Here is a 23,552-nt window from a genome sequence, read left to right on the forward strand (position 1 = left end):
GGATAGCTTGGCAAGTCTCCTACCAACTACCTCTTAACAGCTGCCAAAGGCTGAAGACCAGGCCCCTTTCACCTTGCTCCTACAATTCTCTATGGTCAGTCATAAGCTTTGGGAGCCTCGGCTACACAAAATTGCCATAGTCCTCTATGCCCATACAAGTCCTTCTAACTCCCAAACTTACTGTTCCGCAAACCCTCTTCAGCCTACCACCACACTCAAAAGTCTTTACACTCCCTTGCCACTCTGGGCTTCTTGACTCTCAGTGGCTCCAGACAGTGGCCACCACAGACACAGAATCATAGAGTGGTGTGGATTGGAAGGGACCTCAAAGATCTTTTGCTGCACGCAAAGAGTTGTGGTCAATGGCTCAATGTCCGGCTGCAGACCCGTAACGAGTGGTGTCCCTCAGGGATTGGTGTTGGGACCGGTCTTGTTCAGCATCTTTGTCAGTGACATGGACAGTGGGATTGAGTGCGCCCTCAGCAAGTTTGCCGATGACACCAAGCTGTGTGGTCCGGTTGATTTGCTGGAGGGAAGGGATGCCATCCAGAGGGACCTTGACAGGCTTGTGAGGTGGGCTGATGCCAACCTTATGAAGTTCAACCAACGACAAGTGCAAGGTCCTACACCTGGGTCGGAGCAATCCCAGGCACAGCTACAGGTTGGGCAGAGAAGAGATTCAGAGCGGCCCTGCAGAGAAGGACTTGGGGGTGCTGGTCGATGAGAAAATGAACATGAGCCGGCTTCAGTGTGCGCTCGCAGCCCAGAAAGCCAACCGTATCCTGGGCTGCATCAAAAGGAGCGTGACCAGCAGGTCGAAGGAGGTGATCCTGCCCCTCTACTCTGCTCTTGTGAGACCTCACCTGGAGTATTGTGTGCAGTTCTGGTGTCCTCAACATAAAAAGGACATGGAACTGTTGGAACAAGTCCAGAGGAGGGCCACGAGGATGATCAGGGGACTGGAGCACCTCCCGTATGAAGACAGGCTGAGGAAGTCGGGGCTGTTCAGCCTGGAGAAGAGAAGGCTGCGTGGGGACCTCATAGCAGCCTTCCAGTATCTGAAGGGGGCCTATAGGGATGCTGGGGAGGGACTGTTCACTAGGGACTGTAGTCATAGGACAAGCGGTAACGGGTTCAAACTTAAAACAGATGAAGTTTCGATTGGATATAAGGAAGAAATTCTTTACTCTGAAGGTGGTGAGGCACTGGAATGGGTTGCCCAAGGAAGCTGTGAATGCTCCAACCTTGGTAGTGTTCAAGGCCAGGTTGCACAGAGAATTGGGCAACATGGTCTAGACCTTCATGTCCTTTCCCACCAAAACCATTCTATGATTCTATGATGTAGTTCCCCCCGGGCAGGGCCACCTTCGTTCCAGGGCCAAGAAAGCTGCAGAAGGCAGGAAACCAAACGGGCCAACAGCAGCCCCAGGGAACCTCCCCGCCTCCGACGCAGCGCCGTTACCACGCCCCCTCCGCGGCGCGCCGGCGGCGGCGGGGAGGAGCGGAGAAGCCGGACAGCCCGCCCCGGGATAGCGGGGCGCATGCGCGCCGCCCGGCGGCCGGTCAGGGTACAAGATGTCGGCGCAGGGGGATTGCGAGTTCCTGGTGAAGCGGGCCCGCGAGCTGGTGCCGGGGGACCTGTGGGCGGCCAAGGCCTGGCTCATCACGGCGCGGAGCCTCTACCCCGCCGACTTCAACATCCAGGTGAGCACCGCCGCTACCGCACCGGCGTGAGAGCAAGGCGCGGCGCAGTTCGGCTCCGGCGGCCTTGCGTCGGGCCCTGCCTGCCTGCCTAGCCCCTTGGCCAATGGGGGCGGAGGGGCGGGGTGTCCGGTACTCGCTGCGGTGGCTCCTGCCGGGCGGTGGAGGAAGGGGTTTGCTTCGCCGCCCGTGGACAGACACAGCCCCTGGGGCGGCGGTCAGACGGAGAAGCCGGGCCTGGCGTACCCAGAGGGGCCCGGCCCAGCACCCGTGTTTTGCAGCAGAACTGTCTTTTGCAGGCTTTGTTCGTCGCTTTGCATTGCGGGGCGGTTGTAGGGAACGCAGAGCCGTGCACCGTGGTGCCACGGGTGCCCAGGTTTTCACTGGGGTGTCCAGCAGTGAATAAAGAATATCTAAGAAGATTAAAGTGGCGAGCCTGTAACTGCTCGTTGTGTTTCTCTGCAATAAAATCAGTTCCTGTGAGTGCTTTGCAATAAAAGTGAAAGTGTTCATAAATACCAGGTTGGATCTCAAGAGTCATCTGGTCCAGCCTTTCTTGGCAGTATGACCTAGCCTAGACTAGATGTCCCAGCACCCTGTCCAGCTAAATCTTAACAATGCCCTGTGTTGGGGAATGTACCGCTTCCCTGGGGAGATTATTGCAATAGTGGATTGTTCTAATGAAAAATTTTCCTCTTGTGCCTGTTTGGAATCTCCCCAAGAGTAACTTGTGCCCATTACCCCTCATCTTTTCCATGTGATTCCTTGTACAAAGGGAATCTTCATCTTCTTTTTAGCCACCTTTTAAATACTGGAACATAGTGATAAGGTCTCCCACGAAGCTTCTTTTCTCCAGGCTGAACAAGCCCAGCTCTCTCAGCCTTTCCTCAATGACAGGCTTCCCAGTCCTTTGACCATTTTTGTGGCCCTTCTCTGGACCCTCTCCAGGCTGTCCACATCTTTTTGGAATAGCAGGGACCAAAACTGAACACAGCATTCCAGGTGTGGCCTGACAAGCACACAGTAGAGTGGGACAGTGACATCTTTATCTGTGCTGGTGATGCCCTTGTCGAGGTAACCCAGCATCCTGTTGGCTTTCTTTGCTGCAGCTGCACACAGTTAACTCACATTGAGCTTGCTGTCCACCACAACCCCCAGGTCCCTTTCCGCAGAGCTGCTCTCAAGCTGAGTACATCCCCAAATACTAGGGTTTTAATAACTGAGAGGAAGGTCCCTTTCTGCTTCTTGCGTTTGCACATGCTGAAGCGTTTAGGTTTTGAAAAGAAAAAAACAACCAAACAAAAAAACCCCATTTCTACTAGAGATCTAAAGTACCTCTCTTACTATGGCTTCTGTAATAGGTTGCGTTTTTGCATTGCATTTGACTGGAAGCAAACCTTGGTCAAAAAACTCCTTGAATTCTCACTAAGTTTCTTATTTATGTAAAATTAAAGCCAGCATGTTAATAATAAAGTACTTATCATACAGAATTTTATGACTAATTTAATGTGTGATTAGGTAGTCTGAACACAGCTCCTCATTTCTACAGAAATGTCGCAGTCCTTCAGTTTTCTCTTATTCAGACTGCTGTGGCAAATTTAGGGCTTTTTTTAGAGTGGAAGGACAATCTGATTCAGAAATGTGTTCAAGAAAGCTGATTTTCTATTCTTCCATCTTGCAGTATGAGATGTACACTATTGAGAGGAATGCTGAAAGAACAGCGTCTGCGGGCAGGCTGCTCTATGACATGTGAGTAGTCAGACCTGCAGTTCTATAATTATGCCAGGTGCTTCTTCTTTCCATAAATGTCGGAGTTTCCAGAAATACAGTGTGTGTGTTCTTGGAAATCCGTGTGGGTAAATTAAGTAGAAAAGGTCTTCTTAATTAAACAGTAAAAAGAAGGGGTTCTTTTTCCATTTGCCCATTCACATTCTTTCATTGGAATGTTCTGTCTTGGAAACAGATTTTGTGATCACTGTATATTCTTTGCCTCAAACTTTATTACAGGTTTGTGAATTTTCCAGACCAACCTGCAGTATGGAGGGAGATTAGCATTATTACATCAGCATTAAGGAGTGACTCACAGGACAAGCAGACACAATTTTTAAGAGGTAAGGATTTTGTTTAGTGAATAACTCCTGAAGTTAAGACCTCTGGTTACATACCCCATGTAGCAAGTAAATGGTGGTCTTTGTAACTTTGCTTGTGGGCTGCAGGTTTTTTTGATCAGTTCAGCATTAGAGGCTTCATTCAGTGTGTTAGGCCTAGGAAATGAAGGGACATAAGAAGTTGATTCTCACTGCTTTGTGTCTGATATGGGTAGACAAGTCTGTCAGAACAACAAGCACTTAGAAAAGATGTTGTGTAGGGAATAAGCGAAACAGGGTTTAGGAATCATAATCCCATTGGTTGTAGAGAGCAGCAAATGATCATGAAAATGGGGTGAATTTATACATATGAAGTGGAGGTTATGAAAATGAACAGTGACGGGCTCAGTGTTTACTGCTGGCAGCCACAGGCAGTTTTGAAAGCAGGATTTACACCTTACACAAATTATAATCTGTTGTTTGAGTATGCATTTCAGAAACTCTAAGCATAAGCAGTGTGTAAGTCTGCATACAGGCTATTCCAGCTAGGGAAATACTTGCTTTTTCATGGGGTGTGTTTGTTTTTCAGAAAGAATATGTAAAACTTGCAGGGAGAATATGTTGGTTTCTTTGGTTTCTTTTTAGTGTCTCACCAAATTGGATGTTTAAATTGAAAAAAACCCCACCTTTTAATAATGGAAGTATTAATTGTAGGAGTGAAATGTGAGCAAAGCATAAATGAGCATTCTTGGAAAAGCATCTTAAAGTGTCATATTACACTCATTAGCAGTCTTTCTGTGCACACAAATAAACACAGATAAATATTCATATGGTATTTTCTGAAAGAAACGGAGGTGTTTTTTTCCAGATGTAGATACTAAAAGCAGAAAAAAATATACGGGAATCTCTTTCTGCACAGCAAGGTGATGGTGACTAGGCTTTTACACTTTGTCAATAACCTTTAGAATTCAGACATAGCAAGTTAGAGATTTTAATTTTATTTTCTTTCTAAGGATTGTTTGAAACCCTTCCTGGTCGGGTCCAGTGTGAAATGCTACTGAAGGCTACAGAACAGTGTTTTAACACATTAGAAAGGGCAGAAATGCTATTACTACTTCTGCGACGTTTCCCAGAGACTGTGGTGCAACACGGGGTAAGAGAAGAGATGCTCATAGTAACTATTCAGGATATTGGGAATGTGTTTCTTGACAGCTTTCTGAAATGTATTTTCTTTGCCTAGGGAGAGGGTGAGTCTTCTTACTCATGTTTAATTGTGGCTAATAGCTCAGATTGCTGTATCTTGAGGTTACCACTAGGGAAAAATTGAGCAGAAAAAAAAATTGAAACAAATAAAACAACGTTTTGTTTTGTAAATTCAAAGAATATTCCACGCTTTTAAAAAAAGCAGAATAGCACAAAAAGAGCGTGGAGGAGTATTACAGTCTAAGAATATTGCTTTATCTTTTTGTCAGTAAAGTCTTATTGAAGGCAAAGTGCTTTGAGGTTATGACTAGACTATAAGAAACAGCATTGTTTGCTTTGACTTGTGAAGCTATGGCTGGAGCTTTGTAAATGGTGACCTACTTAATTTAAGGATAGTATGAAAATAGTTTGAAGAGTATAGAATCTTTTAGTTCTGAGACTGACTTACACTAAGTTGTACTAGCATCAGGTAATGTGCACAGTTAGTTACTACAGCCCAGATGATAACCTGCAACTTTAAGGCCTTGTAGATTTCAGTTGTCTGTGCATGTCTACTGATACATTTGTGTGTGTAATTTTTCCTTTGGTTGTCTTTTGCTATCCTCTGGCATTGCTCTTTACCTGTTACTAAGTAGGGATAGTTTAACTATGAATTTAGAGACTAGCACATGCAGTTGGCGTATATAGTGAGCTGCTACTCATGCATCCACTGAATTGAATTGCAGTTAAAAAGTTTCTAAAACCACTGGTCCAGTGTTTGATTTTCACCTCTGCTTATACAGGTAGGCCTTGGAGAAACGTTGTTAGATGCTGAAAGTATTGAAGACCAAGAATCCCCAGTGAATTGTTTTAGAAAATTATTTGGTAAGAAAATATTAATGTTCTTGTTTCATTATACAGCTTTTTAGTATGACAACATTCTGTGTTAAGTAAGCTACTTTCAGGCTATTAAAATCAGAAAATCACTTTAGTCAGAAGAGGCTCAGGCCACATTAGGCCAGGTGGGCTATATGGTACAAATTAGTGTTACAGCCATTCAGGTGAGGTACTTTGTAATCCTTTGTCAGCCAGAGATGAAGGCTTACATTGATGACTGAGAAACTTTGCTTAGGACAGATAGAACAAACCCCACAAATTTAAAGGACTTTTTGTTTGTTTTCTATTTTAGTTTGTGATGTTCTTCCTCTGATAATTAACAACCCTGATGTTCGACTTCCTGCCAGCTTGTTATATAAATACCTGAATAAAGCAGCAGAATTTTATATTAACTATGTAACCAGATCTACACAGACAGAAAGCCAATATCAAGGTAAGAATATTGTTACAAAATTGATCTTTCTTAGGCTGCATTTTAGTATTACTGAAGTGACATCCATGAATGAAAAAAAAAAAAATTACTTTCATGTAATGTATCCCATAAACAAGGATTAATAGTAGTAGTTGATGTTTCTTAGTTCTTTGATACCAGATACGAATGTCCTTATCCAGGCTGTCAGTTCTCTTGTATGAGGATGCAGAATTGCCTATTGGTCTCTGATAGCCTTCTCAGTAAAGAGCGGTTACCCTGAAGGCTCCAATGTACATGTCTCCTCCTTGAAAATAAATAAGTTGGTTTGATTTCTTTATGAAGACAAAAATGTGCTGATTTTCCTAGGTTCACAAGACTCCTCTGATATTATGTCTCCAAGCAAGCGTAGCTCTCAGAAATATGTAATAGATGGTCTCACAGAGAAATCATCACAGGTTACAGATCCTTGGGAGAGGCTATTTAAAATATTGTCTGTGGTGGGAATGAGGTGTGAATGGCAAATGGATAAAGGAAGAAGGTGAGAAATTTGTGTTTTTCCAGGTATTTCTTCTCAAAGAGAATTTGGCTTTTTAATTCTTAAGATGGGTTGAAGAAAGATTTTAACAGGAGGACATTTTGTGTAAAATCAGTGTAGGTTTTCTTTTAACACTGTACAATGTAAAGCAAAAACATGGATTCTGGGAGCAATTTCAAGTTAGTTCCTAAACTAGATCTTTGAAAGTTATGCATAAGAACTATAGTGCTGTGGGGTATCCTTCCCCAGGTGCCTCAGCAAAGGGAATCATACTAAATGTTGAAGTTTCACTGGTGTGCACTCACAGCCTCCAATGACATACAGCTGGGGGATATCTTCAGCCAAAACATTAAGTTCTTAATGTTCACTGTACATTCTTTCCTTTAGTTTCAGAGTCTGTGTAAAATTCTGAATTCTTGTCTTTCTTCTTCAGAAGTTTTGGTGATATTTTACATCGAATGAAAGACCTCTGCAGATACATCAGTAACTTTGATAGCGATGCACACATTAAATATAAGAATCAAGTAGTGTATTCCACGATGCTGGTCTTCTTTAAAAATGCATTCCAGTATGTCAGCAACATCCAGCCGTCGCTCTTTCAAGGTTAGTTTCTAATGTTTCAACTTTTGGAAAGAGTTCTTGGTGATTTCATTGCTAATGTCTGAAAGATCTTTTCTCATTGGTCTTTTGAAACGATCGTTTTACAGAGTGATACGGGTTTTCTTAAAAATTCTCCCAAGCCATTAGTCCTGCCAGCAGAAGTAGTTTATGACAACTGCTGTAGTGGATCAGACCAAAGATCAGTTTAACTTAACACTGTGGTTTCAATCTTGGCCAGCAGCAGTTAGTTGTGTAGCAAAGAGAAAAGTAACAGAACAATGAATTCTGTTAGGGGTGTTACGAGAAACATCCATAGGGTTGATTCCTGCTCTTTTATGAGCATAACATGTTTGTTTCATTTTCTCCTTTGATTCTTTGAAGCTTACATTTTCCTGGCTTCCTTCAGTCAAAAGATAGTACAAAAGCTTCCACAAAATAAGTGAAGATATTTTTACATTAGGAACACACAACAGATTTATAATTGATCAAATAAAAACTGAATAGGAAAAGATTTCATGAAATTCACAAGATTCCAAGTTTGCTGTCTTTGTCTAGTATTAGCATGATCTTTAAGGTGTGCTTTGCACCTTAATCCTAATTTGTAATTAATTTGTAAATTGAACATTTAAAGTATGAATGTTATATGTGCTTTTTCCTGTTCACTTAAATCTGCTTTTGGGGCATATCATGATTGTCTGGAACACCTTGGATTGCTTCTTCAGGGATTTACTGGGTTTTTCAGGGATGGCCCAGAAGCTGGAAGTTCTTTAACCTCCAGTTTGTTTAGAATTTACTGGAATAGCATCACAAAGAGGAATTTTCAACTCTTAGTAGCGTGCATTTCCTGCTTCTTCACTCACTGTTAGGGAATTCCTTGCAACAATAACAATTGTCACCATAGGTAATTAGTACTTATTAACACTACAGTTACTGATTCATGATAAAATTACGTTGTCTTGTGTTCATAAGTTTCATTACGATTTCCTATGTGGAGCAAATAATCATTTGGGTAATTAAACACTCAGTGCAAATGATGGGTTTTAAACAACTTTCTGTAAAGTTGGGTAATCAGTTGAATGGTGTCAAGATAGCTAAGTTCAGAAGACAAATAACATGGCAACTTGTATGCAAAGAACATGCAGTCACTTTAACAAATACAGGAACTGAGTTGAGTTTTTTGTTCCATCCAGAGGAAAGAAGAGTTATGGTGGGGCACTGACATACTTTAACTGTGGATATAGTTTTAGCTGCTTGATTCTGACTTGAGGAAGAAAGGAAGTAAAGCACTGGTGAAAATGCTACTTTGTAAGATGTACAACTGAGTATGTTAAAGCTCATGTTTTCAGACTGAACTGCTAAAAAGAGAATGTATACTGCAACAGCAGAGTGTAGTCCCTTCACTGCAGCATTTCTGATTTTCTGATATCAGGAAAATATTTCCAAGGCATCTTTTACTTATTTCTGCTTTAGCATTAAAGTCCAGTAATATTCAGTGCCCCTCATATCCTTTCTATCGTTAGGGCTTTTCTTCTCTTTCTTTGGAGGACTCACTTCGTAGAATGTGAATTCTATTTTGAATGTAGAATCCTATGCATTTTGGAAGTGTAGTGGTGGGGGAAAAAGCTGTATCCTTAATTCTCATCTGATCTTTGATCTGTGACTTTCTTTTCATGTGCATGGACTTGGAAAGAAACCTCTGGGGAGAAAATTTTTCAGTGCATTTTCTCTTGCATAATTCATGTCTGCCTTGCTAGAGACTTGAGAAATGAATGAGGCAATTCACACCTCTCATAATTTTCATGCTGCCTGCAGGCTTGGCAGGAGTCGCTGTTTGGGCTGATGCTTCTAGGGTGTTATTTATAACACTCTGTGCTAGAAATCAATTATAAACTCTGTAAGCTTAGATTCTAGAGCTTGGTTAGACACGAAAACACAGCATTGCTCTTTGTATGGCTTTGTAACTTCGAGTAATATAAGAGAAGGCTTTTCAGCCCAAGTCAATGCTTGAGGTTAGGTTTGGTTTTGGTTTAGGATTGAAGATTTTGGAATAAAGGCTACAGTGCTCTTGACTGCTACTGAGAAACAAATATTTCTTTGGAAAGCAGTGCAGTTAGTATTCATTCAAACTAGTCTGAGTGAAAGAAAAACCCACTCTTTTCTTCTCAGGTGTTACAAGAAGCAGCTCTTGAGATTCTAATGATAAAACTCTTTCAGCATCCTAGTTGTACTTCCATATGTGGTTCTCGTGCATGCTGTTTTCTACATTATGACTTGACTCTGTTTTCAGTTCACACAGGTTAGATTCCAACACAGCGGAATACATGGTGGTACAGGAGAGGTGATTTAAATGTGTTGTAGCCTTTGTGTAAGGGACATTTCACTGGTGGTGTTTAGTTGAAACAAGTCAGAAGAGAGAATATTATTTGCTAAGCATGCCAGGTTGGTGATTTCTTGTAAAAAAAAAAAAAAAAAAAATTCTGTTGTAGTGGGCTTCTTACACATTACTTTTTGGTAGATGGAAAAAGCTTAATATAGGTTCTTTTCTGTCAAGATATGAAATGAATTGCCCTTATACTGAGCTCTGAAATGTTGTTTTTTTTTTTTGCAGTTATGCATGAGGCCTTAGCCTCATATCTTTCTACAAATAAAAGAAATGCATATACTGAAAATACTTGTCTGCACTACTGTCTTGTCCAGTGGAAATTTCAGAAAGGGAAAACAGTAATGGATTCCCCCTTACCTTTATATTTCTCTTTGTCTTAGCTTTGCACATATATATAGAACTTGATTATGGAAAAGCAGAAAATGTTTTCAGAAGGAAAGCCCTCTCAGTAGTGGCCATGTACCCATGTTGTTTGAGATTAAGAAGTGTTGTCACTATTTTATATCTAATGAAACTTAAGCACCAAGATCTGAAATTACAGGTACCAGATCCCACTGGATGTTCTGTGACACCAGCGCAAGTAGAAATTAAGCCTTTTGTGCTTTGAAATGAGGCTTCTCTAGAGGCTTTGGGGAGTGATGATGGGCTCTGGCAGTCAACTGAAGGTTTAATTGTGTACATTGAAATTAGTGGGGACAAAGCTGACACTGAATGATACTCAGGGAAATCTTGTGATAAAATATACTCACTTCTTTGAGGCATCAGTGCTGTCAGCATATTGCATTGGTTTCTCGTGAGAGTTTTGAGACCATTGCTGTGCTTTGCCATGTTTGTGGCTGTTAACTTCAAAGCCATTTGTTGTACTTACATAAAAGCAAGTAGTGCTTGATAAGAGAACACCTTGTGCCTGAGTATATCTTGTGCCTGTTGGAAAGAAAAAGATTCAAAGATGTTTTGAAGCTTCCAAGCAAATTCTTGTGGTGTCTGGTAAATACATTCTGACCTTTACTGTAAGGCTGCTTTGAGAAAATCATAGCTTTACAAGCATAGTTTAAGCTTATGCAACTTAAGTGAACCAATTGCAGATTGTGTTCTCTAGCATTGCAGTCATTATTTGTGAAGGAAATAAAACCAGCTTAATGTAGGCATGAGATCTTTCAGATCAGTTTAGAGCCATCTTGAATTAATTTATCTTTAAATCCAGGTCCAAATGCTCCAAACCAAACCCCACTGGTTCTTCTTGAGGATGTGACCAACATCTATGGTGATACAGATATTGATCGTAACAAACATATACACAAAAAGAGGAAACTTGCTGAGGGAAGAGAAAAAACAATGGTAACTTTTCCAGCCTTTTTTGTTTGTAACAGGAATGGCACAGGTACTGGAATTGAGACAGAAGTCGTTTTAATACAGATGTAGTAGATGTATTTTTAGAGCTGTCCTGGAGTAGCTGTTCACAACCACAATTTTCAAACAGATTTTTTTGGTTAAAGCCAGCAAGAATAAAATAATTTTTGTAGCAGTTGCTATAGACATGTGTGTGTTGATGTGAATGCTTTAACTTGAAGGAGTTCAGCAGAAACTGCAGAAGCTGTTAGAAACGGTAGCTATATCAGTCAGGTGTTCTGCAGCTAAACCTCCAAATTAATTGACTTTTCGTGATAGGAACTGTGAATACATCTATTTCTTCTTTAGTAGAAACCCACAGTTTTATAGAATTTCTCTGCTGGTGGAAGTATGCAGAAGTACAAGAATTACGTTTTCTTTGCATGATGCCACTTTAGACTTAAACTAGGTGATAAAGCGTGAAGTATGTACATACTCCTAATGGATAATCTGGCTGAAGCTCAGTGGCAGTACACCACGTTTAACAGAATGAATTCTTTTGGGGTATTGTTTATAACGCTATACCACTGAGTTTCTTGATAGAAAATCAATTGTTGTAATATTAGAACAAGCTAGGCAAAAAGTCACATAACAGCACTTGAACTAGGACCTTGGCATTTCTAGTACAGCATTGTTCTCTTGTGTTCAGTGGAACTTCTGTGACTTTAGAGTCCTTTGAAATAAGTGTAAATTAAGAAATTAATCTCTGTTTTAAATTGATGCTTAAGCAGAGCTCAGATGATGAGGATCCTTCTGGGAAGGCACGAAGTCGACATATTACAGTAAACAAGGCAGATCTTGCAAACTCTATTGAAGTGTTAGAGAGCTTTAAACTGGCAAGAGAGAGCTGGGAACTGCTCTATTCACTGGAATCACTCGACAAAGGTAAGGCTAACTAGAGGCAGAGTTGCATTTAGGCTTCATTGCTGTGCATAGAAGTAATTTTACTGTTGTTAAAATATAATTCCTGTCATTGTGAATCCTTAAATTTGAATTTACTTTGGGTCCTGAGTATTTTTAATTGAAGTTCTAATAAGAAGCTTTATCAGTTGTTGCATTTCTGAATATTTTGTTCCTAGATTTAGTTAGGTTTTTCATGCATCTTTGCTTATTCACACCCACTTCTCTTGGAAGCAGCCATTACTGAAGGTGCAATTGGTTAATAGTAGTGCCGCTGTCTCAGCGAGGATGTGCTGGTAGCGGCTGCTTTAGTTGATACTGAAGATGGGTCTTGAATGTGTCTCTCCATTTAGATAATATCTGGTGTGATAAGAGCAAGTTTTTGTTCTAAAATGCAGGCAAATAGTACCACCTAGCTGCTTTTGGATTTGTTGGACACTGCAAATCAAAGTATGATTGTATAGGAAGAGAGTATCTCATATTTGAGAGATTTCATACTCTTACATTTTTTTTTGGTTAGGGTTTTGGTTTGGGTTTTTTTTTATTATTATTATTAAATTCAGCTTTTTTTTTTTTTCTTCTAGATAAGTGATTTTTAACTCAAAGCCATGAAATGCTTAATTTTCTCTTCTAATTTTTCCTCTCTGACCACTTACACAGAGTTCACCAGAATTTGTTTGGCATGGAAGACGGACAGCTGGCTTTGGTTAAGAATCTTTCTGACAGACATGATCATCTACCAGGTAAGAAAAAATGTAGAAACAGTAAAAATGACACCGTTATGTTGCTCTTCCTTCTTGTGAATAGCTGTTCTGATTAGCCAGGTGACTGCTTTAAGTGTCTACTGATTTTATCCTTTAAAGCATGACCCTTCTAGGGATGGAACCATACCGTTCTTATCACAGCTCAGGATATTCCTGTCCCAATACCTGTTTGTTGAGTTTTGGCATGTGGAAAAGACCTCTGTGATGGTATTTTGACCAGTAGATATATATATATATATATATATGTAGTGTTATATATATAATGTTATGGAAGGAAAGTGCATTTTATTCATCTGACATGCATTATATTGGAACACAATCAGAGAAAAATTTTCAAGCAGCAGCAGATTTTAGTATGTCTCAGTCAAAATTTATCAATCTCTTCAGAAATCAGGGTGATTGTGCTCATTCCAGATGCCATCTATAGAAGAAAGCTTGGCTTTTTATGGTTTTTCCCTTGGGGGTCTTTTATTTTGCTTATACCTGTACTTGAACAGGAGCTATTTTAATCTTTATTCCTTTAAATAAAGTAATGATTAACCCTGAAGAGCAGAATTGTTTGTTTCAGTTACAAATGTGATTTCTAAGCAGGCTTTTTAAAGCAGAATTCTGTTTGTCCTCTCACTGCCTTGCAAGCAATCAATCTACGGCCATCACTGGAGAGTGTTCTCCTATATCAAAATTCTGAAGCCCTGTTATTTGGGCACACTATGTTTTGGAAGCTTTCTATAAAGGAAATTTTATTTCTGTCTTTCTATCCAGTGTATACAGAAGATCCTAACACTGTCCTTTTGTATCTTCCTTTTAAAGGGGCAGTACAAGAAAGCAATTAGCAGCCTACATCACTTAGCAGCTCTTCAGGGCTCTCATTCTCCACAGCAAATTACAGGTCAAGGATCACTAGAAAATCAGAGAGCACTAATCCAGTTAGCGACATGCCATTTTGCCCTTGGAGAATATCGGGTACGTACAGCATCCCACACACTGGTTCTTCATCATCTGGCCCTGTGATTCCCATTTGTCATCTTCCTTTGAAATTTTCCATTAGCTTGCTTTCAACAGGGTATCAAACATAGTGAAAAATCCATGCCTGATAAGGAGAAGAATTGCACTTCCTGGCACACTAACTGTCCAGTAGCATCTCTCATAGATAGCCTGGTAGTTATGCTTTTTGGGGTTTAGTTATGATTTTCCATATCTACAAGTGTTTGAGTTGTCCATAAAAGTAATCTTAAATTTGAAGTCCTTAACTTTACTGAAACAGTGTCAAATACTGAGGGGAAAATTTTTAGGTATAGGCTTCATGTGGCAGGGGAAAGAAAAGGTTTATAGAAAAGAAAATACTGTGAACATCTTAGGAATTAGTTATCAGCTGACAGTATAAGAGACTCTAGAACAATATTCTCTGGGCTGACCTCTGAACTTGCTTTACCTTTGCCATACATTCTTTGTGTTTTTAATATTATGGAAGTGCATGGTGGTCTTCGGTCAGTCAGTGTCAGCACTTACAGTAAAGGCTGTGTCTCTTAGGATCTAGTGTCATGCTAGTACTACTGAGCAAGTCTTTCTCTCCCTTCCGGTTTACTACTTTTACTGGAAATGTGATAACATCCCCACAGACCTCTTAGTGTCTCTGGGAAATAGCATAAAAAATTCATTGCATTTCTGTCATGCTGTCAGATTGCCATTTTCCTTTCTGTTTTTACTACAGACAGAACAAGCTTTTAAAAGCTATTCTAAGAATTAATTTGAAAACTTAATCCTTCAAAGTAAAATAATTTATTGCAGTTGTACTGATCTTAAAGTCCTGAAATGAAGAATGCAATACATATTTTGTTCACAATTCAGATGACTTGGGCAAGCTGTCAGGGATTGTTTAATGAGAGCTACATCTTTTTGCTCAGCCAAACTAAGTTATGCATGAAGTCCACTCAAGTTCTAGCAGAGTATTTTGTGATTGTTTTTTAATTTTGCATATCTGAAATTTTTAATCATATATGAATTTGAATAACTTCAGTTAGACTTAGCATTATCATGTCCCTATTGTTCTTTTTATAGCAAACCTGTGAAAAAGTGCTTGACCTCATGTGCTGTATTTCACTTCCAATACAAGAAGGAGGTAGAGTACAAGAGGAGCAACCTAAAGTAAAGTCTAAATTCAGGAAAGGTATGGAATTGCTACTAACCTAAACTTAGTGTCAGTTCAATTTTAGTTCATGCATTTTCATTGAGTATATAGTTCTCTTTCTGGATCACAAAAAGGGAGGAAGTTCTTTATCCCCTCTTGATTTTGTGAGTGGTTTTCCTGCTGGTACCTATTAAAGTATATTGGTGGCAAATTCCTACCACAGGAAAAGAGAAATGAAGAAAAAAATTTAAAATGTGTAACTTCATGTTTTGAGTAATTCATAATATACCTGTAAAGTTTTTCTCTGTACCTGAGATTTGGCAACTGTAGATTTCTTTTGCTCCATTCCAATTTCTTTCAAATGTAAATCATCATGAGATTACTAAAGAAGTGTATGATAAACTGTTCTGTTGCAGGGTCTGATTTGAAGCTTTGGCCATGTACCAGCAGAGCAATCATGCCTTACTGCCTTCATCTATTGTTAGCTTGTTTCAAGGTAAGCTATAAGGCTTCAAATCTGATGCTGTCTCTAAGACCTAGTGTATGTATCTGGAGTCTGGAAACTGCATGGCCTTATCACGGTGGTGTGATAATGTGTGAAGGGCAGTGCTTCAAGTACTTCTCACCTATATAGGTTTGTGGAGGCTCTTATTTTTTTGCAGGGGGGAGGGAGTGTTGATGAAGGAGGGGTTTGTTCTCTTTTTTTCATCTTACATTTGTTTCTGTTCTGGGCAGGGAGATAGAATAAATCTCAAGATACTTTTGTCTGTATTCAGACTTCCCTTATAGGTCAGTGGAGAGAATATGGTATTTTCTGCCTAGAAATAGGCTGGAAACATCCAACCTATTTTAAATGTATATATTAAGGCAGAACGGAATAAGGTCCTAGAAAACTTCTTGTGTATTTGCACAGATGTAGGTGAGATGAATCCTGTACGTTTCTAAAATTAACGTGTTTCCTGATTGTCTCTATGCCTATTTTTTCCCTGAAGCTCAGAGCTTTCACAGACAGCAGAGATGATATGGCACTGGGCCATGTAGTTGTTCTGCTTCAGCATGAGTGGCCAAGGGGTGAGAACTTGTTCCTGAAAGCCATCAACAAAATCTGCCAACAAGGAAACTTCCAGTATGAGAATTTTTTCAACTATGTCACGAGTATCCTTTCTCTAACCAAGAATGTGTTTCACATCCAAAAGTATGTGCTGGGGTGTTGAAAAAGCCAATTCAGGAGCAGTTCTCTCCCTGAATCATATTCTATGTTCATTTCCATACCATGTAAGCCTCTTGTAAGAGGTAGTAGTGCACAAGCGACTGTAAATATGTCACCTGTTCTGGCACCTGAGGGTTCCCTTAAGTACATTGCAATTGCACTTCCATTCAGAAAAACAGCAGCAGCTCAGGCTGCCCCTGCAAGGGATGGCAGTCTTTTCAATACGATCTATAGGGTATTGTACTACAAAGTTGTTATTTGAAGTGATAAAGTGGTACCTATGCTTCAACAAGTTGAATGATTTTGACTGTCGTTCATGAAATGCTTTGTATGGGTAAGATAATGAGCTATGTCAAAGTTAATGCAAAGTGTGTCTCATTTCTGTACTCAGGTATCTGATGTATGCTTGGATCAGCATACAAACATGGACAGTTTAATGTTTAGCCTAAATAGACATGCAGCCATGGTCCCTAGGAAGCAAGGGGTCTAACTCCTATCTGAGACAACTAAAAAAACCTCTCATGTTAAAAGAAAGGGGGGAAAAAAACAAAAAGAAAACCTGTATAAAGGGACCAAAATAGAAAACTAAAAAAGGTGGTATGTGCCACTGTGGCGGCATTTCCTTCAGTCCCAGCTTCAGTTTGCACTGCTTTGATAACCTGCAATGCAGGCAAAGTAAGTAAAAATAACCAGGGAGTTTGTTTGGAGAGAGGAGATTTCATTACCTGTGTCTGACTCTACATACAAAGAAATGAAGAAAGAAAAGAAATTGACTGACATATGTGTTTTGCTCTTTAAAAAGCCATTTCTCATGAATTTGTGGAGGATTAGGAGTACATGCTTTGATCTTCTTTATCACTTTTAAGAACAAGATACTTAAAATAGCTGTTCATTTTGACTGTCCTTTCAGCAGTGTGGCTTCAGGTGTGAGAGATAAGAAGGAATGTTCTCTATTGTTTTATCCCTACTCAGATCCTTAACATTTTCTTCAGATATTGATATGTTGGAGGAATTTGCTTATTTAAGAACACAGGAAGGAGGGAAAATTCATCTGGAACTGCTACCAAATCAAGCAATGTTAATCAAGTAAGTATAAAAAAGCATTTACTGTTTTCTTTGGGGTGGAAAAAAAGGGAGTATGGTTGTTGGTTGGTTGTTCGGTGGTTGTTGGTTGTCTTTGTTTTCATGTAATCTTCTAGATAGTAAGTTTGTCATGTCTTTGAGCTTAAAATAAAGGAGTTCAGACAAGGCAGTGAGCTTCTTTTTCTGACTCTCCTGCTGACTTGTGAGGATTTTGGTGGTGGTTTTTTTTTTTTTTTTTTTGGTCTTCAACTTTCCTACTTTTACATAATTTTATTTCCAAGTATGGCATTTGCTTTAGAATAATTGATATTAAAGTGATTATGGTATTGCTCTTTTCAGACACTTGTACTTTGCAGGAATTCTTCAAATAGTCAGGTCTGAGTGCAAGGTGGTGTTGCTAATTGTGCTGAATGCTAACCAGAAAGCACTCTTTGTTGTAAACAAAGTTCTAAAAGACCACAATGATTAAAAACTTAGGTATAAAGCATAAATTAAATTACACTCCAGGTAAGCTCTACTAACCTCTGTGTCAGAACTAGCAGGTCATCTCTTGCTATGTACTGAATAAGCTTGTTTGGCTTAGCTTTTTACAAGATGCTGAAGAAATTAATAATTTGGATTAACTTCCTAGGTGTTCTTAGTTTTGAGTCAAGACTTGAACAAGTATCTGCTGCAGGGTTTTAGTGGCAGAATGTTTTGGAACATCCTGGTTATTTATTAGAACTTGTGGTATTTTGCTTTATAAGAGGGGGAGTGCTAAGTTTGTTGAAATTCCAATTTGGGTATGGTATTTTGGCTATTCACTAACTAGAAATGGGTTCAAGTTTTACAAAAAATGGGATCCTAACATGAGACAACTGGATACATATTTAGACTAGTAGATAGATTTTCCAGAGTTCTAGGTAACCAGCAGAGAAATGGGATACTAGTTGTAATGAGAAAAGGAAAAGAAGGAATACACATGCTTATTCATGTGACAGAGAATTTTCTCTTCTATGCTCTAAGATTTTCAGTCTCTTACCTCACTGCTTGTAACCAGCTGCATGAAAACAAGAATCAGGATATGCTGTGCTACGTATGATATTAATAAGCTTTGTCAGCAAGAGGGCTTAGCACCCACAACTATGTCTGGTAACTTCTTAGCTGCTGTCTCAAGTTAGTTGCAATAGTTCTGTGCTGTTTCTTTGAGTCATGGCTTTTATTTTGGTTGGTGTGGTAGCTGTTACTTATAGTTGTGACCCCACCAGTCAGGAAGTATGTAGCGAGCAGCATCTCTAGCAAGACAGAAATCTCTCTTTGACCTCCTTTTGACCAGTGTTATGTTTCCTGAATTAGGGAAATGCTTGTAGAAGAGAAGTCCATTTCCATTGCTTATTGAACCGAAATGGTTAAATATAGCATCCAGCTGGTTAAGCAGTGTACAGTGTCTTTTATGCAACTGAGATGTGTAGGACAGGAACCACTTCATCTGAGAGCTGATAGGAGGGAGAGTTTAGGGTGTAGTCCACTTCTTGGAGATGCCATCTACTCCCCTAGTGCCCCAGGTAGATTTTTAGCTGGATGGCTGTGAGGCTCAGGATGGTGTCACCCAGAGGTACTGGCCTCAGTTGCACTAAGGCCTCCCCACACTACAATTTTAGATAAGTGTGCTGGCACAGCTGTTTCTTGGAACAGTGGTTAGTAGGCTCAAAACCTGATGTTTCGAAACTATCACTGGTTCTGGTTGTATGAGCTGCTGCACCAACCTTCCAGGAATGAGCAGAGGCAGCTCAGATACTGTGCAGTCACAAACAGGAAGACTCAATCTGAAGTTTGCCACAGCAGCACAAAGACAAAGCAGTTGCTCCTTTGCCTAATCTTCCCTCAGCGTGAATGTACATAGCAATCCTGCATCTTCACTGATGGAAAATGTATTACAGATATTACATGTTTTTTATAAGGATAGCTTCTTGTTTTATGACCTATAGGACATTTTCTCCCCAGGTGAATTTCACATTCTTCTTCCAGTACATTTCCTCAGTACCTATACTTTATAGGAAATTATATACATTTTTCTGAACCCAGGAGGGCAAACTGCAAGGTGGTTTTCAAAAGCTGAAGTAAGATCTTTGTAGCCTGCAGACTTGCAAACAAGTCCTGCAAAATACATATGCAGCTTGTAAAAGCTCCCTTTGCTTGTATCCGCTGTAAGAATATGAAGGTCCATGGTTTTGGTTTTAACTGGTGATACAACCAGTTCGTTCTGTTTGCAGAGTCAGCAAGACTTGACGGTGATCTCTGAATTCAGCTAGAGTGCTTTGGAACTCCATTCTAGACAAGCCAAGTTTCATCATTCTGCTGTGTCAGTGGTGGCAGTGTTAGCTAGTGAGGTAAAAGAGAACAACAACATACAAGCAATGAGTGATTAATATTGTGCTTCTCTTTTTATTAGATCTTACTCTAATTAGTCTAATCTTAGCCTAGTGAACTACCTGATGTGAAAGCTGAATGTTCTGCCTCTACTCACTTGCCCACCACATCTCCCCCTTGGGGACAGCGGAGGAAAAGCTCAGTGGGTTTGAAGGGAAACAATGTTGAAAGTGTACTTTTTATTCCAACTGGGCACTTGGGTATGCTTAATTCTAACTGCAGACCTTGCAAACAGGAATGACGACACAGTTGTGCAGAATCCCTTTTGCAAACATCTGCCACTCTGGGACCAATAACATCTTGCTGTTTCTTTGTATTTTCTGTTCCCTGTGCTCATTTTTGCAATCACTGGGCTCATTCACGCCAAGAACTCATGAAAAAATATCTCATTTGATTGAATAATTCTTGTGAATATTTTATTTCAGATTATTATAGACTGTTTCTGTACTACGAAAATGTCCTGTCTTTACTTGACATTTATAAGCATAGCTCTCCATCTGTATACGTCAATAAATTACAGCTAGTAACCCAAATGCCCACCTGTGAGATTGGACAATAGGCCCCTAACTCGGTATTATAAGCATGTAAGTGCAAGTCCTGCTCCTCTGCTCCCTTCTTAGCATCTGTGGGGGTGCCTGGTAAGATTTAAGTTAAGAAACTAGGCCTGTTCTGTATATAAGTTTTTTGTTTCTCCTTCAGTGTCGCACTAGGTTTGCTCTAGGCTGGACGCAAGAAGTTATTTTCTTGTTACACACAGCACACAGAGACAAGGATTGAACTGTGAAATTCAGTCCTTGAACATGCAGGAAGACAAACTATTTTTCAGCTGAGACACCTTTTGGTGACTAGCTCCTGTGGCCCTGGCCATAAATGGGAGGTTGTTTGGAGTAGGTGTCTGTGCTCTGACATTGTGCTATCCTCTAACAGCCAGTTTTGTATGTAGTTTGAATTAGAAAAGGTGAAAAAGGCCATCTGTAGGCTAATGAAGATGCTTAGGCAACCTGTAACACACACTGTCATGTACTCAACTTGGCTGATATCTGCTGTGCATGCACTCAGCTTGGGCTCAGCAGCACATCCCTTCACCCCAAGTCGTGGGCTCTCCTTGTTCACTGACATGCTCTTGCCAGCTCTGCAGGGAAGCTGTGGTATCCGCAATGCTCCTCTGATTAAATCTTCTCTGACTGACGTGCTTCCTGGGAAAAGCTGGCATAGTTCATCAGTGTACAACTGTGAATTGGTTTTGCACTACCACTGTCCTTTCTCCCAGTGTAACTGTTCAAAAGTATGGGTATATGTTTAGACCACAGCTGCAGAACAGCCTTGCAATGAAATCTGGGGGTACTTGCATGCTTGGTGCTGTTAGGGTCCTGCACCCTGTCGGCTGCCCGGTGGTCACTGCTGTGTGGTCTCACCCCAGTTCTTTGTTGCCCCTTTTTCTGGAGAGTTGTTGTGCACCGGAGGGGGAGTTGGTGTGTGGGTGTTTGAATGCTGCTGTTTGCTGTTTCTTAAAGGACTTCTAGCCCTCCCATGGGGTTACTGCAGCAGGAATTCATACCTGTGCTACAGCCCAGCATACAGACTGCTGACAGGTACCAAGTGGAAAAAACCCACTCATAATGTGCTGTGTTTTGTCAACATGTTTTACTGCCCATGGTTTTCAGCAATTTGTTACTCAGTATTTATCTTTTATTTTTTTCTCCATTTGTACCTACATTGCCTGGCAAGCCATGTTGTTCTATGATAACATTTATTTTTCTTTTTCCCATAAGTTGCCAGTATCTGTGTCCTTTCAATCTAATAATCACTGTTGAATTTAAACACAAATGTAGAAATCCTCCAACATGGTACCAGTGCTCAGTCACATATTAGCAAGAGTATAACCCTTTCTTTCCAAGATACTGGTTACTGGATCCGTTCGTAGCTACTTTTATTCATTTAAGTTGTTCTGAACTCTGTTTTCCAGCTGTTACAATGACACACATCTTCTGAAGTGCTGCTGGCTTTCTCAGTAGCTGTAGGTTGGATATTCTCCTTTAGGCTGTAACTGACCATAACACTCGGCTGCCAGCAATGTTTTAAGACAAGTAAAGATGGAAAACAGGGCTTACCCCATAACCTCTGAATAGGCTGGAGTATTTTCAGTGCAGTTTTGCTTCCCTCAGGCTAGCTCATCAATGAATTGCCCACTATGCTCCAGGCTAGCCTCTTCTTTGCATTCTCCACGTTACAGAGGTAACTACTGTTTTGGCAGAGAAGTCTCTTCTCAGATGCTGGACATGCTGATTTAAATGAAGGTGGGGTGGTGGTGGTGGTGAGGGCAATTCCCAGACTTTTCCTTTTCTTGTTTCCAGCATCTCTGGCTTGCCATGGCTGCCCTTACCCTTAAGTTTGTAGTTCCTTTCTGTCTTTTGGTGGGCTTGCTGGGTTCAGTCCAGCTCTTCTCTTCTTAGCCATGACTCAGGACTTGTCTCAACATCAGCATTATGCATTTCTCTCTAATTTATGCTGCTCCTCTAGCAGCACTAGGCTTTCAGTTCAGGGCGTATCTTTTGGCTCCCTTCCCAACTATGGCTTGCAGGCAGATGTTACAAAGTTCTGCACAGTGCAGGTGAATTGTAGTGCTTTGGCACTGCAGAACATTAAGGGCAGGAGGGAGGATTGAGTGCTACAAGCCAGGGTGAGGACAAAGAACTGTTGATAAGAATAGCATTTAGCAGGGCAATATCCCAAGTTTCCCCAGCCAGCATCACTTTAGCTTGCTCAGTAGCTGGGCCTTTGTTCTGCTTGAGAACAAAGTTCTGAACTTCTGCTCGGAATACATGTAATCCCTGGCTGGTGTCTCGTACTTCCACAAGAGCTGGCTTCTACTGACAGTGACTCACAGCCTGGCTTGATTTGAGCTTTTTGTTGGCCTGTGAAGCATTCACTGCACCTTTCATTAGTCAAGAGTTATCAGTGCCCTCAGGATAATATAGCTCCTTCCTGCACATTCCTATTGGTACATCTTCATGGTGGTTGCCACCTGTCCCCTTCTTCCACAGAAAGCAGGTTCATCTTTTCACTTTTCTTTGAACCCCAACCGTTTATAGAAGTGATTACAAGGAGGAAGTGGCCTGGGCAGTAAAGGCAGAAGATAAAAAAAATAACCCACCACCTTTCCCCAAGCAAGAACACACTGTACATAACTGGGTTAAGACACTGGATTTTCCTGTTAGCCAGAACAGCAACATTTTTTCCCCACAACAGTCATTATCAAAGTAGTAAGAGTACAGACTTCTATGGAACTTGTAACTGTTGAAAGACTTGCAACTTATTAAACATGTTTTCTTAAGAAATAGCATAGCACAGGCTATTTGGCTCTCCATATATAAACTCGGGTATGGACAGTAGATAAATAGTAAGTGACATGCAGCACCTTTTAAATTACTGTAATACACCAAATAACCATCACTTGATTTTTGTCTGTCTTTCTCTCCTTTATGGCTTAAGGCATCACACAGTTACCCGCGGTATAACTAAAGGAGTGAAAGAAGATTTTCGCCTGGCCATGGAGCGCCAGGTCTCGCGCTGTGGGGAAAATCTCATGGTGGTCTTGCATAGGTTCTGCATTAATGAGAAAATACTGCTGCTGCAGACTCTCGCTTGAATGGACTGGATCGTGATGAAGTGCCTCTTACAGAGAGAGAGGAAGGCTCTTCACTGTAGGAACAGCATTGTGGCAGTGAAAAATCACATGTCCAGGAAGTCAAAGAAGTTCCCTATGAGGTACAGGTTCTGCAATACACAAACACTACTCAGTGTTTGCTACCACTTCATTTTCTTATGTGGGTAGATCAAACTTTATAAATAAAACTTTGTTTAAGAAGTCT

At 40.5% G+C, this 23,552-nt stretch overlaps 1 protein-coding gene across 5 annotated transcripts; it reads left to right on the plus strand.

The window, feature by feature from the left end:
- The first annotated feature begins 1,498 nt into the window (after nt 1–1,498).
- Nucleotides 1,499–23,548, plus strand: INTS10 (integrator complex subunit 10). Of its 5 annotated transcripts, none has more exons than XM_065690110.1 (18): nt 1,499–1,704; nt 3,383–3,450; nt 3,709–3,812; nt 4,802–4,941; nt 5,774–5,855; nt 6,160–6,300; nt 6,646–6,817; nt 7,248–7,417; nt 11,002–11,135; nt 11,915–12,071; nt 12,747–12,829; nt 13,661–13,813; nt 14,909–15,017; nt 15,395–15,474; nt 15,971–16,133; nt 17,181–17,274; nt 21,195–21,272; nt 23,173–23,548. In XM_065690110.1, the coding sequence occupies exons 1-18, from the start codon at nt 1,576–1,578 to the stop codon at nt 23,327–23,329; spliced, it is 2,214 nt and encodes a 737-aa protein (XP_065546182.1). In that variant the 5' UTR covers nt 1,499–1,575; the 3' UTR covers nt 23,330–23,548. The 5 variants fall into 5 exon arrangements, with proteins under 5 accessions (XP_065546182.1, XP_065546193.1, XP_065546155.1 ...); XM_065690121.1 differs by having other exon boundaries at nt 1,500–1,704; nt 11,918–12,071; XM_065690083.1 differs by lacking the exon at nt 21,195–21,272 and having other exon boundaries at nt 1,501–1,704.
- The last annotated feature ends 4 nt before the right edge of the window (nt 23,549–23,552 follow it).

This window comes from Lathamus discolor, chromosome 1, assembly GCF_037157495.1.
Source record: "Lathamus discolor isolate bLatDis1 chromosome 1, bLatDis1.hap1, whole genome shotgun sequence".
NCBI classification, from domain to species: domain Eukaryota; kingdom Metazoa; phylum Chordata; class Aves; order Psittaciformes; family Psittacidae; genus Lathamus; species Lathamus discolor.